The sequence below is a fragment of the Mustela erminea genome, chromosome 2, assembly GCF_009829155.1.
Source record: "Mustela erminea isolate mMusErm1 chromosome 2, mMusErm1.Pri, whole genome shotgun sequence".
Lineage (NCBI taxonomy): Eukaryota > Metazoa > Chordata > Mammalia > Carnivora > Mustelidae > Mustela > Mustela erminea.
The window spans coordinates 80,864,148-80,879,193 of record NC_045615.1 but is presented as its reverse complement, the minus strand read 5'-3'; the positions used below and the strand labels follow the sequence as shown (position 1 = coordinate 80,879,193).

Below are 15,046 nucleotides of genomic sequence, written 5' to 3'. Positions count from 1 at the left end.
ATAGAAGGGGATTGGGTAACTGGGTGTTGGGGATTAAGGAGGGCATGTGTTGGGATGAGCACTAGGTGTTACACGCAGCTAATGAATTGTTGAACACTACATCAAAAACTATGATGTACTACATGCTGGCTAACTGAAAATAATAATAAAAATAATAAATCAACCAAATTAAGTTTAAAAAAAAATAAAATAAAATAGCATATACATTCCCAAATCAATACCTAGCCCTTCCCCTGCTTTAGTTGGCTTGCCAGCACTTATTTCCACTAGATATCACACTGAAAAATTATTACTGCATTTCTATATTGATTTCTCTTTCCTTTACTCCTATGTAAGTTCCACCAAGGGAAATACTTTGCTTTCTTCACTATCATATCCCATGCTCTAGAAAAGGGTCTGGCATGTAAAGGTCACAAATTATTGTTTGTGATTAAATGGATTTACACAGGACACTGACCTTTATATCTCAATTTATTTCTCTGTTGAAGGAGAATATTGTACTTCATGGTCTTAAGTCCAGAATATATTTATTCGCAATGATTTTCAGAGATACATAGATGATGTTAGGTTTGGATTATTGGTATTCATTTGTTCACACCAACGTTTATTAGAACCTAATGCCTTTTCCCTCATTAACAATAAATGAAAATGTTAAGTTCATTATAACATTGGCTTATAACTTTTGTGAGTGATAAACTGTTCAAACTACTGGCTTGGCTCAGTAGTAGTAATGATATACATTATTAATGTTGTGACATTTCACTCAGAGTATCTTTAAGGAATATTTACTAGTTTCATTATAGACTTTAATATTTTATTTCATGCTGAAAGCTCTAATAAATGTATGCTAAAATATATTTCATCTGCAGTCTCACTTTTCCTAGGGAAAGGCAAATTTAATCCTCTTGAAATGCTAGTCTTTTTAAAATTAATACACGACATAAAAATAAATTAGGAAAAATTGCATTGCTGAGTTACTGATTCAAAATTTTAAAGCCATTTTCACCTTTTACAGATTAATTTTACCATAATGTTGAATCCAAATAAATAAAAATGCATTTTCATTAAAATAGTGTTTTGTTCTTAGATGGAAAGTTTGGAAGTAATAAAGTTGCATGGTGATATGTTTTATCTTCTACTGTAAATAAAATATTTATAAGGGGCATAACTCCCAATTGTTTAGGCCAGTTATATTTCTCACTGACCTCGGTGTTGGCAAACATTGTGATAGCAACAAGGAAAAGAGAAATTTTCTCCATTTTTCATTTTGATCTTCATTTCCTTACAATGATTTTAATATATCTGAATGAACCACTGACCAGATCCACCAACTTAGAAATTTCGAGAAACAACCCTGAAGACAAGACAAACGCAAGAACTAAGTGATCGGAAACCTGGAAAATGTTGCTACTCTAACCCTAAGGGTCTCTTGTGGGTGTGGTTACATACCATTCCTAAAAACAGGCTCACTGAGGCATCTTCAGTGTGCACATGGGAGAAAGCCCCAGAGTGACTGTATTCCAGGCAATCCAACAAACACTAGCAGGGCTGAATTAAAATTCTGAGGTTATGATTTCAAATGTGAACATGCAGGTCACTCCTCACCATTAATTTTGGAGAGTGTTACCTTATCAGTTTACCTATGATCCCTCCCCTACTTCCACCAGAGTACATGCTTTGTCACATCTCTATTTCAGTAAACTAAATGTTAGTCTCCATTTGAAGTGAGACTTGCATTCCATACATTTCCGATTTGTTTTGCTACAAGTATTGTTTTCGCTTCAATGGAAAAGATTTCTAAGAGGAACCAAAGACTAGATATTTTCCTATAAAACTCCTATCATATTCCTAAATTGGGATTGATTAATCAAGGGGATAATAATTCTCTATCTCACAAAGAATTCTTAGAGAAATAGCACACAGAATCTTGGCATCAGGTTTGGCCCTCTTAACCCTTAGCCATAATCATGGTTATCATTTTTACTTTTAGCTCTGTTCTCAATTACAGAATTTATATCCTTGAAGACATCTTGAGCTGCTTCAGAGATTCTGAGAAAAAAGTATTCTGTTTTCAGTTATGCAAAGCAATCAGCATGTTCCCATATTTGGCACATAAATTCATAATACTTAAATTCATAGGGAAATACTAAAACATGTTGGCTCATCACAGGTGACAAAAAAAAATCAGATTAGTATCTTACATTCAGTCTTTAAACTACACTCTAGGAATGTTACAATTTAGATTAAATCCACATTTTATTTCCTATTCTGAAACAACCAAAAAAAGACCCCTTATCACTATTAAATGACAAAATAATTCTGGCATGTATGTCAATCTGTTGGTATTAATTTAAAAATACTGTATTTACTAAAAACATTTACATATTTTATGTACCCAAAACTTCTACGTATTGTTAAAATCCCTATTCTATATGGCACAGCCAATGTTAGAGGATAATATTCTGAAGAAATATTAGTTACGGGGCAGATATTTAATTATAAAAAGTTCTGAGATTGTGAGATAATTTGCAGAAATCCTATTTCAGGTGTAACTTTTTATACACAAATGAATCTTATTCTGGACTAGTCTCTTCTGAATTGTTTCATTCTTGGGTGACTAGTTGAAAATAGAGGTTTGTCTTGGCTAGGATAGCATGTAAAATGTGTTTAGAATTTATGCAGCAGAGTGATCAATAAATTAAAGACAGGTATGCATAGCAGAGACCTCACTGTCATTCTTCCTATCTACCATCTGACTTAGAACATTTTGGGCTGGGTCCTTGGAGAAAATGAGACCCAGACATTTTTCCATAATTAGGTTTAATTCATTGCTGTTCCTATAACTATAAGCCTGGTCTAAAGCTGGCCTTCAGTGAATATACTCTGCTGGGAACTTCCAAACTTTTATTGCCTGAAGGCTTAAACCAGGTTCATAACAAAGTTAATCCCCAAAGACGAAATCTCGTCTAGACTCATTATGCCCTAGGGAATTTCAAGAACTCTGACAGATAGAAATGTACTAAAGTGACCTTAAACTATCTGTCCTGGCAATTATCCACACTGAGGTTTTTTAGAAGAAAATGATGTCGCCCATTCATAGTTCACCTTGTCTATTGACAAGTAGAGATTACTCAAGTTGGGCATAAAAACAGTATAGAACGATAAAAGATTAACATCACACGATGAATGCAAAGTATTTTAAATAAATATTTTAATTCTATTGTTCGCATTTACAAGTAGAAAGCATACAGTATGTTACAAATATCAAAATGTGAAAAATATGAACGTTACATAAGTAACAAATGTAAAAAAAGTATTTTCTTACCTTCCCTGAAAGTAAGAAAACTTTTCAGCATAGGAAAATATCAGTATCAAAAACACAGCTTAGGTGTAAAAAAAAAGTTTTTACACGGTATTAAAAAATGATCTACAAAATGGTGGAAAGAAAGGAGAGCTGAAATTCGACTTTATATAAATTATAAAAACTGGGTACTTGGGATAGATGTTAAATGGTTGAAAAACAAGTCCAATTATAGGCTTTCTTTAGGTTGATTCTTTAAAATTTTAAAAGCATAGAACATTTTTCAATAAATAACTTCCAAAAGTGTCTCTGAGAAGTGCTGCTGAGAACATCATTCCACAGTAAGAAGGGAAGCAGTGTTCTAAGGAAAATATGCAGTCATTTTGTTCCTAGCGGAAGCCTGATGAAGGTCAGAAGACCAGAACTGTTTATTTAAAAAAAAAAAAAAAAAAAAAGACTCAGAAGTTTTAACACAATTTTGTAGGAAAATTCTAAAGTGCTGAACAAAATGACTTAACTTTAGTACCCACTGTCATGTAAAACTTAACTCAAATATCAGACATTTCTGAGCAACATCTAATATGGAATCTATACTTCTGGAAAGTGTTAATACTTAGTCTTTCGTTCAAGGATGGAGGGTTCTTCCTACACTTTACAAGGATTGCTTAAATCTCAAGGATCTTGTGATGCAAAACATAACAATGATAATACAATGGAAACGATACACATACCCCACTGTGAAAGCACAAATTCATTTCTGCAATGGCAACGGTATTAATTTTAAAAAATCACAAATCAAACATTGGTAAATAAGAAAAACTTTCCAAACGCTGCATGCCACATAACTAGTTACAAAATACGATGCATGCAGAAAAATAAATTCAGCCAAGCATATTTAAATTAAAGACTTGCATTGAGTCTGTTTCAGCAGCATTGTGGTTATTATTTTTTAAAGTTTCCCTCCAACACCAGTCCATACTGGCCTGTTTTGCAAATGGAACCCACCTTAGTCGACAACCTTACAACAGTTCGAGTGTCCCTTGTCTTTCGACTTTATAATGCCAGTACATAAAGTTCAAACATACTGCTCTGCTTCCCCATCTTTGGGGACCGGCTTCGTTGTCCCACTCTTGCCTTCTTCATTTGCTGCTGCTTTTTCTGGGAGAGATGCCAAATCCTTAAAAACATCTACATAATGGCCAAAGCCAGGGCCCCAGTTCAAAAGGTTGTCCCAGTTGAAATTCCCTGCTTGCTGCCCAAGCTTCAAGGGCAGTGTGTTGTCAGCAACCCCTGGGGCTGCCCCCTGTGTGCCCACAGGTCCTCCTTCTGCCCTGCGACCATGGTATCTTCTAGGCTTCAGTCTGGCTCCATAATTATCTTCGTCATCTGCATCAGATTCATTGACTTGAGATAATTTAGGCATCCTGGAAGTATACACCATTGGCTTTTCCCTGTCATATTCCATCTCTGAGCAAGTGAAAGACTCATGCGAGTCACTATCAGAAGAAGATTCTGGAGCTGGGATGCCATCCGCTGGGTTCCTTGTTCTGGACAATGGCCTCCTGCAGTCCTCTTCTGAAGAAGACCTTCCGTGATCTGCACTGCAGATACTTGGGTTTCTAGGGCGAGGGGTGTTTAGCCTCTCCACCTCTTCAATTGACAGTCCTACCGGAGGAGAAGATTCCAGAGGAATCTGCCCAATTGGCTGCTTTAAGCGACTCCCTGGTCTAGAACCATGAGAGGCCATGGCCTGAGGACTCTTACTTCTCCTTCCTAGCCTTGTGGCATAGTTGAAAATGCCAGGTTGGCAGGCATCCCCGTGCATTTCCAATGTATTTCCGTCTCTTATAGGCAGATGCAATTCCCTGGCCGGGCTGTTCCTGTAGAAAGTAGAGGACTTCGAGAATGGGGCTGGGCTGTGGCGAGACAGGGGGTTGGGGGTGGGGCAAGCAGAGTGGCTCAGGGAGCTTGTTCTCAAACCCTGGCTGTATGAAGGCTGGTAAGTCAAACTGCTGGCTCCTAAGGGCATGGGGGACTGCCTCGCAAAGCCTAGGGGGCTGTGCCTCTGGATAGAAAATTTCGGCGTGTGGCTGCGGAACTGCTTGTAGTGTTGGATGATGTCTGCGTCTGAAGGGGCGATGCTGCTGGCGTTGTCGATGTCGTAATGCTCTATCTCTTGCTCTGGAGAGGCCAAGGGGGCACTGGGGATGGTTTCTGAACTGTGGGGAATGTCGGTCTCATCGTAGATGAGGTAGGGGTTCTCCCGCTCAATGATATCTGGCTTTGGGTTCCCCTCGGGCTGCTTCCTCACAGTCATATCATCCCCGTAGGGAGGGATATTATCTGGGTCATCAAAAGCAACGTTCTCACTTCCCTTCTTCTTCTTCTCCTTCGGTTTCTTCTCCTCTTTGGGGTTTTTGGTCTTCTTCCCCCTGCACTGGTTACACAGAATCAGGCTGAGGACCAGGAGGGCCAGGACTGTGGCGCAGCTGCCCACGATGGCCGGCACAGCCCACAAAGGCAGGGAGATTTCTTCAGGACCTTGGCTCAGAACACAGACATGGCCTCCAGGACTTCCAGCTTTGCACACTTTCCCCTGAGGACAGAGGACGCCGAGGCAGGCCACCACCGTCTCACAGGTCCTCCCGGTGTGGGACTCTGGACAGCTACAGGTGAAGCCAGAGTGCAGGCCTGGCTCACAGCTGCCCCCATTCTGACATGGGTGCGATGCACAGTCTCCGGGAGGAACACACTTGTAGGCATACCACTGATTAATGCATAGTAAGTCACCCCAGCAGGGGTTGCTGGCACAAATGTTGGGGCCACGACAGCCAATCTTCACAGAGGGATCTGTCTTAGATATGGAGGCCAAGCTATGTTTCCCACTGAAAGGAAGACTTTCACCACCATACAGCATAGAAGCAATGCAGCCGTCAAAACCTGTAGCAGGAAGAAGGAGCAGTGAGGCATTTTAGAGGAAACCAAGATTTACAGTGCTGCACTGGGGGACTCTGGTAAAAAGAAGCTGCACAATCACGTCTGGTAAAAAGAAACCACATTCTCAGTACCATTGCCCAGTCCAAAGATGGTAACTCTGTGTGTCTTACAATGTAACTTAAGATTGAGAAGATTTCCATGACAAAAGTCTGGAGAGAATTGCTCAGATATTGCTCTTTCTGAAGATTTATGAATGACACAGGCTGGATTTTCTTTTTCTTCCTCTTTTTAGTTATTTAATTATCTGTCTTATTTTTATAGTCTACATACAAGAAATTAAAAAATGGAAATAAAAGGTATTTTAAAGTACTTACAAAGAACAACAACAGCAAACAGAAAAAAAAAATAGACTAATAGCTTTAATCATTAGATATCATACATTCTCTATGGAGGCTATATTGCTCCCAAGGAGTTGAACACCGGCTCCTGCAGAGCAAAAGACAAAGCTCTTACAAAGCTTTGTGGTCCCCTAGAGGACGGATATCAAGTATAACTACAGCATGAACACTTCATGAGGTGGGAACGGCAGAAGTTAGGAAAAAAAAAAAAAAACATCTAAAATGGCTCCTTAGAGGCCAATAATTATTATTATTTTTTTTTTGAAGTTGAGAAACTCTTTGTTGGACTTGAATGTGCTAATATTGCTAACACTCCTGTCACAGAGCCCAAGAATCCATTTTACACTAATACAAGACTATGATTTACATTGGTTTGTTTCCTACAGCATCCAAAAGAATTAGCATCCATATTCTCAAAGAAGTTAAGTATATAAGAACAAGTTATGACTTGGACTTTTACTCTTGTGCCTTAAGCCTATCCCCTCTCCCTGCATTTTTCAGTTTTCCTGGTATCTTTCCACTGTAATGGTATTTCCATCCCTGATACACTCTTTTTCCATGGCCTTCTGTAACATCTGCTTTTGTTCCTACTTTCCAGATTTTCTTTCAACAACTTAGTCTCTTTTACGTTTCATTTTCCTCTAAATAGCCACTGATTCCCAGGGTTGCTTAAGTTAAGGCTCTAGGCTTTGTTTCTCCTTCACACTACTACTCTACTCAGGACTTCAGTGACCTGCTTGACTCAGCTAACTCCTCATATGCATTTCTAGCTGGTGTCCACTCCTGACTGTAGTCCACCCATCCAAAAGTCTTTTGCAAAGGTTGTCCAAACCCCAAAGGTCCCACACCACCATCTTGCTATTACCTATAGACACACTTTTTCCTGCACTTTTCTGCAGTTTCCTCTTTCAGTGGCACTGCCCTTCTTCTACTGATAGGTCAGAAACCTTCCTGAATTTCACTCAAAATATCAACGGTTTAGTTTATTTGAATTTCTAAAGTACTTCTTCCCTATCCACTTCCCTATCCACTTCTTACTAACTCCTTTACCACCACACTAGTTAAAACACACACAATACCTTGCCTAGATCACAACAATATCATCCCAGCTAACTTATGCCAGTGTACTCTTGTCCTCCTCCGATGCATTCTCCATGTTGTAACCTGAAAGATATTTAATATCACTACATATCTAATCTTGAGACTCCTCGAAGAGAAACTTTTTGGTGACTTCCCATTGTCCTGAGAGTAAGACCAAAAATATGACAGGTCTAGAAGGCCCTGCTTCATTCTTCAACTTCATACTTCACCTGTGACCTCAGTCTCCAATAAGCCTGTGACCTTGAAGATTGAGTCAAAGTAGATTGAACTTTTCGTTAAGTTCCTACTTTTGTAGGAACAACTTAGGAACTAAGTTCCTACTTTTGTTAAGTTCCTAACAATATAAATTAGGCTTTCATACTCTCCCATCTTCATTTTCATAGTTCAGTTTGAAGTACCAATGTCAATTTCCCAAGGAAGTTTCCCTTTCTCCTTTTTTGAAAACCTCTTAGAATTCTACATTCCTTCTTCACATCATTTATCATATTCTAAAATAATATATTCACTTGTATAATGATTTCATTGATGTTTATCCTCTTTGTCATATAAGGAGAGTAGGTATTTATTTAATCCACCATTGTACTCCCCTGCCAAGGGTGGGGCTCAGTAAATATCTGTCATGTGAGTTAACAAATGAATGAGTAAGCGAATTAATGAATAAGTAAATATTTGGTGGACAAGGGAAACACCATGGGCTGAATTATGAACCTGCTAGAATAAATCCAAATGGCTAAAGTAAGTGATGGCCAATAATTCATTGCAGGCTTCCTAAAGACAGTTATGAGAGTCTCAGAATATGCATAATGGGTATTATCAGAAGTCTAACTACTTTGATAAGAACAATTTTACCATTCCTTTGCTCAACATACGCATTTACCTGTTTGAGAATCTCGATGAGCCTGATTAGGCGGAATTCCCCCAAGAGATATAGTGAGCACATCGAGGCCACCGAAATCCTGGGTAGGGTGGATAATATCTCTGTTATATATTCTGTCGATGGATAATACTGTGGCTGTTCCATTTTTTCCGATTAGAAAAGTATGCCAGTGGCCATCTGCAACATACACTTCAGGAATATTTCTCTCCACTTTCCCAGCAATTCCTGCATCTGATGTAAAATGGACTCTGCCATTTTTAATCTGTAAAAAGTATTAAAAATAATGCATAATTAAACTATGGTATGCCCGAATAAAACAGAATCAAAATGAAATAAAATCTTAAAATATTGATCAATTTAAAGCCAAAAGACTAGGGCGCCTCTGTGGCCCAGATGGTTACATATCTGCCTTGGACTCAGGTCATAATCCCAGGGTCCTGGGATCAAGTCCCACATTGGGTTCCTCACTTAACAGCAAGTCTGCTTCACCCCCTGCCTTTCCTCCTGGCTTGTGCTTTCACTTGTTCTCTCTGTCTCAAATCAATCAATCCAAGAGACTAGCTGAAGAGTCTGGCTGAATCAGAGTATACTTACCCATACTGCTTCTATAAATTTAAGCAACAGATATCTTCACATTTGATTGTTTCAATAGTTTTCAAGGTGCTATCATAGTCATACCTAATTTTTCAAGATGCATAACATTATTTTCCAGAATCTGAGGTAATGATGGAGTGAAAACCTATTTTAAGTAAAGTACACCTTTTTTGTAATTACTTATCATTTCATCACAATGGCGGGTGTAAAAAAAAAATCTGTCAGTTTATGAGACTGACGCGCTACCTACTGCGCTAACGAGGCACCTAATCTGTCAGTTTAGTAAAAGGTCCAGGGTGATCAAAATAGGTTAAAACTACTTGCAAAAATAAACATCAATGCTCAGGGAAAAATGAAACATAGTTGGGAAAATAGACAAAAAGAAATTCTTTCATCTGTCATCTCTAACGCACTGGAATTTTAGAAGAAAGCATGCCTATTGTTTATATCATTTATTGAGATGAAAACTATGATGAATAACGAGTGAGTTCTTAATAATGAGGTGTCTGGGCAAGTCTTCACTTTGGCTGCCTTTTATAATTTATCTAAGGGATATTTCGTTTCTTTGACTTTGCACAGTAGAACATTGGGTAACAGGATGCTCCTACTCCAGTTTCCAGCTACCAAGTTTCCAGTATTCTGAGTACTTTAGAAAACGAAATAATTTATGAGGCAAGATGAACATTTGGTTCAGAGAGCATAATCCCACCATGCTGCCAGACAGAGCTGGTGCCTGGGCCAGGGGATGAAGTGGCACCGTGTATCAGATGACAGGGATGAAAGGGCGGATCAGTTATTTTGTCACTCGGATCAAATGTTATTTCTACATGCAACAAACACATCTGGTAGAGCTAAAAATCAGTTCATTTTTGCTTTGTGGAAAATATGCCTAACACATTTACATACATTATTCATCCTGTAACATTTTATTAAAGCGGCCTCTCTAGATAATAGTATATTTTAGTAACAAACTCAGATGGGAAAAGAAAAGAAACTTGTGGTTAAATGACAATAACACTTCATCAAGTGGGCAATGTCTCATGAAACACACAGTAAAAACAGCAACTTCTCTTTGGTGAGAGCCAGAGTCCTTTTGGAAAGAAGCCCTGGGAAGAGCCTTCTTCCCGCTCTGCGTTTCCCTCCTACCTGATCAAACCGTGCCATCATTTTACTCATCTGCTCTGACATGAGAGTCTTTAGAATACACATAGACTCTGGTGAATGAGAAGACAAGTTCTCATTGCAACATTTGTAATGTTTTGCCCCCACCCCAATACTGTACCTGGTTCTTTTATCCTTTCTAACTTTGAAAACATCATGTTCATTTTTATGCTAATTTTTGCTTGGTTTATTTACCCACAGATTTTTTTATTCCTTACTTCCTTTTTAATCTAGAGCTCTGTGTCCCTCATCCCAACTCTGTACTTTGGGCTTCACTCAAAAAAAACAAAAACAAAAACAAAAACAAAATCTATATGCCAAAACAACAGAATTGATTTGGAACAAAAATAAAGTCCATCTGACATTATCACAGAACTCCAAATATGGAGAAACACAATATGTGGTAAAAGAAAGGAGATTTGTGAAACACTTTAAATATGCCATCAACACAATTATATATAAGTATGCTTCCTTCTGTTTTTCTATCTAAAATGCTCTCTACCTACTTCTTTTTCATCTGAACAGATTCTATCTATTCTACATATTCGCCTCTCTCCTCACATTGCTGTTGCTGCCCACTCCTGATAATCTCCCCTCAAACCCTGAAGTTCCTCAAACCCAACTCCCCTTTATTTTCAAAAATATCATCTAACTGGCTTTTGTGTAAGAGAGAGAGGGAGAAGGAGAGATGGATTGATTCAAGGAAGGAAGGAAGGGATAGAAAGAAAGAAAGACAGAAAGACAAAGAAAGAGAAAGAGGGAAAGAGAGAAGGAAAGAGATAAAGAAAGAGAAAGAAAGAGGAAGAGAAAGAAGAGGGGGAAAAAAAGAGAGAGAGAAAGAAAGAAACTGTCAAAAGTGAGCCAAAAGAAAGAAAGAAGAAAACCAGAGGCCTTAGTCACCGATAAGCTAAAGGAAAAGTAACAGTCCCTCCTGACCAGCTTCTTAGCCTGTGTAAGTAGATCGTATTCCTGTCATCCAAATAACTTGCCTGCTTACTTACAACAGCCATTCGCTTCCTGTCTATTTTGTTCTCCTTATTCACTGGTTTTTTAATCTACTTATTTTACTTGCCAAGCCCTTTAATCTCTGAAAGCTGCTTTTCAAAATATTCATACAAAAGAAATGTGCATTTTGGTCTGCATTAGTCATTATTTTTATTCATTAGCATTTACTTTTCTTCCAGGAAAAAAAAAAATCTCTTTCTAAGTGCTTGCTACCAATGTAAGAAAATCTGAAGAAGTCACATGCTGCTGTCCTGTTGGAAATGCAAGATTTTATGGTGACAAAAATGGATCCTGACATTCAGCTTCTTCCTTAAGGGAAAAAAAGAAAAAAAAAAAATTCTGTCTCTGATTTCTTCAACCACATTGTATTTTGTATCTCTTGGCTTAAAGAGATAATGTACAGAAATATTTCATATGTCATTTAAATGGCACGAGGACTTGGAAGCAGCTTAACAGATAATGCACAGACCTCAATGTCAAAGCCTCTCAGCGCATACAGTAAAGTGTTTCTCCTAGACTGTAAAGGTTTACCTCTTTCTGGACATCATTACTTTCTTTGGTTCTGATGCACTTTCCAGTGCAAATTACAAACACTAATAACATAATACAGTGACATGTGTGGTTTGTTTTGCAGTAGCTTTATTAATTCTGAACAGGGCTCTTTGTTTTAATAATTGAGGTAAAGTTATAACCTGAAGATGTTCTTTTGTACTGGATTAGAGCAGAGTTTCTCAACCTCATTACTCTTGACATTTTGGACTTGAAATTTCTTTGTTGTGGGGTGCTGCGTTGTGCAATGTAGGATGTTCAGTGACATGACTGACCTCTCCCTACTAGATGCTGGTAGCACCCCTCCCCACTGCAACAATAAAAATGCCTCCAGATTGAAAAAGGAAGAAAAAAAAGTTTTTAGCATTTTAATAACCATTCCATCAAGAAAAAATTGCCTCCAGACATTGTCAAACATCCCCTGGGGCGGGGGCAGTTAAACATGATCCCCAATTGAGAATGATTGAACTATGAGGATTGTGAAAATTCTAAAGAGTTTTTGTACTACTTATTAAAGATATGTTCATGCACCATAACAACCAGAGTTGACTTGGATGGAGAGAAATTTTAAGAAAAAAGAGGCTGAAGTTTAGAGGCAAACATCTGCCACTAGTAGTATTTTATGTTAATTAAACCTAGTAATTTGCTATGTATATTGCCTTTTGTCTTCATGAACTAAACTTTTAGTAATTTTCCAAATACTAATTTTTAGGTGAAAATAATATAGAAAATCTGGCTTTATGTTCTTCAGAATTTAACAAAATTCATGTAAAATTATGAATAGATTATAATATCAAAGTGACGTTAATAGAAATGATTTAAGATATCTAAACTGAAGAAACTGATGATTTAAAAGATGAAGTCTTATTTGTGGGAAAGAAAGCAGACTGATAGTCTTAGAAATTAAGAAAGCCAAGAGCTGAAGGAAAGTGCATATCTAAGGAAATTATTCACCAGTTTAACATCTCATTTATAGTGAAAATATTATGTAAAAGCCTAATGATAAATCAGTACATTGTTTAATGTAGAATGTTTAAAAGTAGAATGTTTAAAAGTTATTTATTTAGAAATTATTTGGAGAACTCAGCTGTGATTTAACTGACAATAATTCCAAAGATACTTAATTTCATAGGGTATACCCTGTGAAATTAGTGAATTGGCTATATGCTCCAGAATAAAGCCAGATAATTTAAAAATGATTTTCCTTACTTTAGTCCCACCAATTAATATAAACATATTAGTGTTTGGAATAATTTTTGGAGACTTTTTTTTTAAATTTCAAAGACACATTGTCTTTTTGTTTTACTTTGTTTAAAAATAGAGAAATAACAGAAATATGAATTTTTATTTGACAAAGTAAACTGCAACAAATTCTTTCTATGCTGGCCTACCTAGCAGTGGTCTTTACTCAAAACCAAGACAAAGATGTTTAGAAACCAAACCATTCAGATCTTTGTTACTCTGGCCAAGCCTGGGGAATAGTTAAGATAGATGATATTGGAATAGTGCCCAGCATTAGTCGGAACTCTAATGGATTGTAAAGAAAAGGACAGAAATTATGGGCAAAGTGATTTAAACCATGACACAGCAGGCGGTCTAGTCAAATGAAGTCACCATTAGCTTTATCCTACCTTCACAGTAGTGTAATTGCTGCTTTCTTGGATATGGATTAAAATGCCATTCTCGCTTCTTGTTCTGAATTTTATTTCCAGACTGTTCACACCAAAAGGCTCCAACATGGCACCTCGCATGCTCTGTCTTAACAAATATTCTCGCTTCTCATTCTGACTCATGTGGTAATCCAAGCGCCCTTTGCCTTCTAATGATAAGGCAGTGTCAGGAGTAATAGCTAAAAGCCAATGAAGAAAGAGAAAAATGAATTTGTCTATTTAGCTTCTTAAATAGTTTTGAGAGGTGACAAAAAGTATAAAAAATTTCAGAATCAATATTCGCCAATCCTCCCCTTGGGAAAAAAAAAATATTTCCACTTGTGAATTATTGTGTAAGTTAATTTCAAATGCTTAAATCCAATTCAGAAACGTTAATCATTTGGGAAATATTCATTAACATATTTGATATATGATATAAATCATGAATACCTACAGAGATATCACCTGTTAAAAATATAGAGTTGAAAAAAAAAATATAGAGTTGAAAAATGTGTTCATAATAAGTTTTACTTTACATAATAAGTTTTACTCCAAAATTCATAAATGAATATGTTTTCATAATTAAGTGATTTATATTCTTAAGCCTCTAGCAGATTACAAATTTGGACAAAGAAGTGCACAATCAAATATTTGTATTTGTAGCAACTTTATTAGTAGTAATAATCATACGATCACATAGAATTTATCATTATATGTAATTGTCATGTATAATTATAATTTATCACAATGTGATAAAATGTTCATATTACTGAACTTTAGAAGTTTGTTATAGTAATGGTGAACGTAGCTAAAGAAAGGACATAAAGCAAATAAACTCAAAAGGGTTACAGCATTGAACAGTATACTTTATAAAGGTAAATTTTATAGTATATGTAATATCTCAATTTAAAAAATGAACCTCAGGCATTTCTCAAGCCAATGATTTATTTAATATTCCAGATATAATTGGGTTCCTACTTATAAAATACCTACTACTATAACAAATATTATGTGACAGTATACTTTTTTATGTTTTGATTTTATCCTAAAAATGAAATATAATTATACCTTCTGCTAGTGAGATCTTTTTGAGTATATTATATCCTTCATGTGATCATGAATTTCTATTCATTCTCATACTTTAATAGAATCAAGACTTCTTAAGAAGTGATCAAATAACTGCAATGATTTAAGTAGTAATCACATAATTGAAAGTAAATTATAGTAACCACATATTTGAAAATAAAGCAAATTTTATAAAAGAAACCCCATTGGGGTTAGTTAGGGAGATATACAGCTTAAAATTACAGAATGCCATGTTCTAGAGATGGCTTGAATGTCCCTAATGTCTTATGAAAAGCAGTATTAGTGTTTAAAAGCAAATAACTACTAAAAAGATTTAAAAAGACTCAAAACCAAATCCAGTAACTGTAAATTAAAATGCAAATATTGGAGTGTCTGGGTGGTTCAGTCA

At 36.6% G+C, this 15,046-nt stretch overlaps 1 protein-coding gene across 2 annotated transcripts in view; it reads right to left on the bottom strand.

The window, feature by feature from the left end:
• Nucleotides 1–204: 204 nt before the first annotated feature.
• The window catches only part of FAT4 (FAT atypical cadherin 4), a 181,899-nt gene continuing 167,057 nt past the window's right edge, over nucleotides 205–15,046 (bottom strand). For both annotated transcript variants that reach the window (XM_032333361.1, XM_032333360.1), the window contains exons 16-18: nucleotides 13,555–13,772; nucleotides 8,615–8,876; nucleotides 205–6,241 (exon numbers count right to left, since the gene is read on the bottom strand). In XM_032333361.1, coding sequence (XP_032189252.1) covers nucleotides 4,377–6,241; nucleotides 8,615–8,876; nucleotides 13,555–13,772 — 2,345 coding nt within the window. In that variant the 3' untranslated portion in view covers nucleotides 205–4,376. The remainder of the gene's footprint in view (nucleotides 6,242–8,614; nucleotides 8,877–13,554; nucleotides 13,773–15,046) is intronic.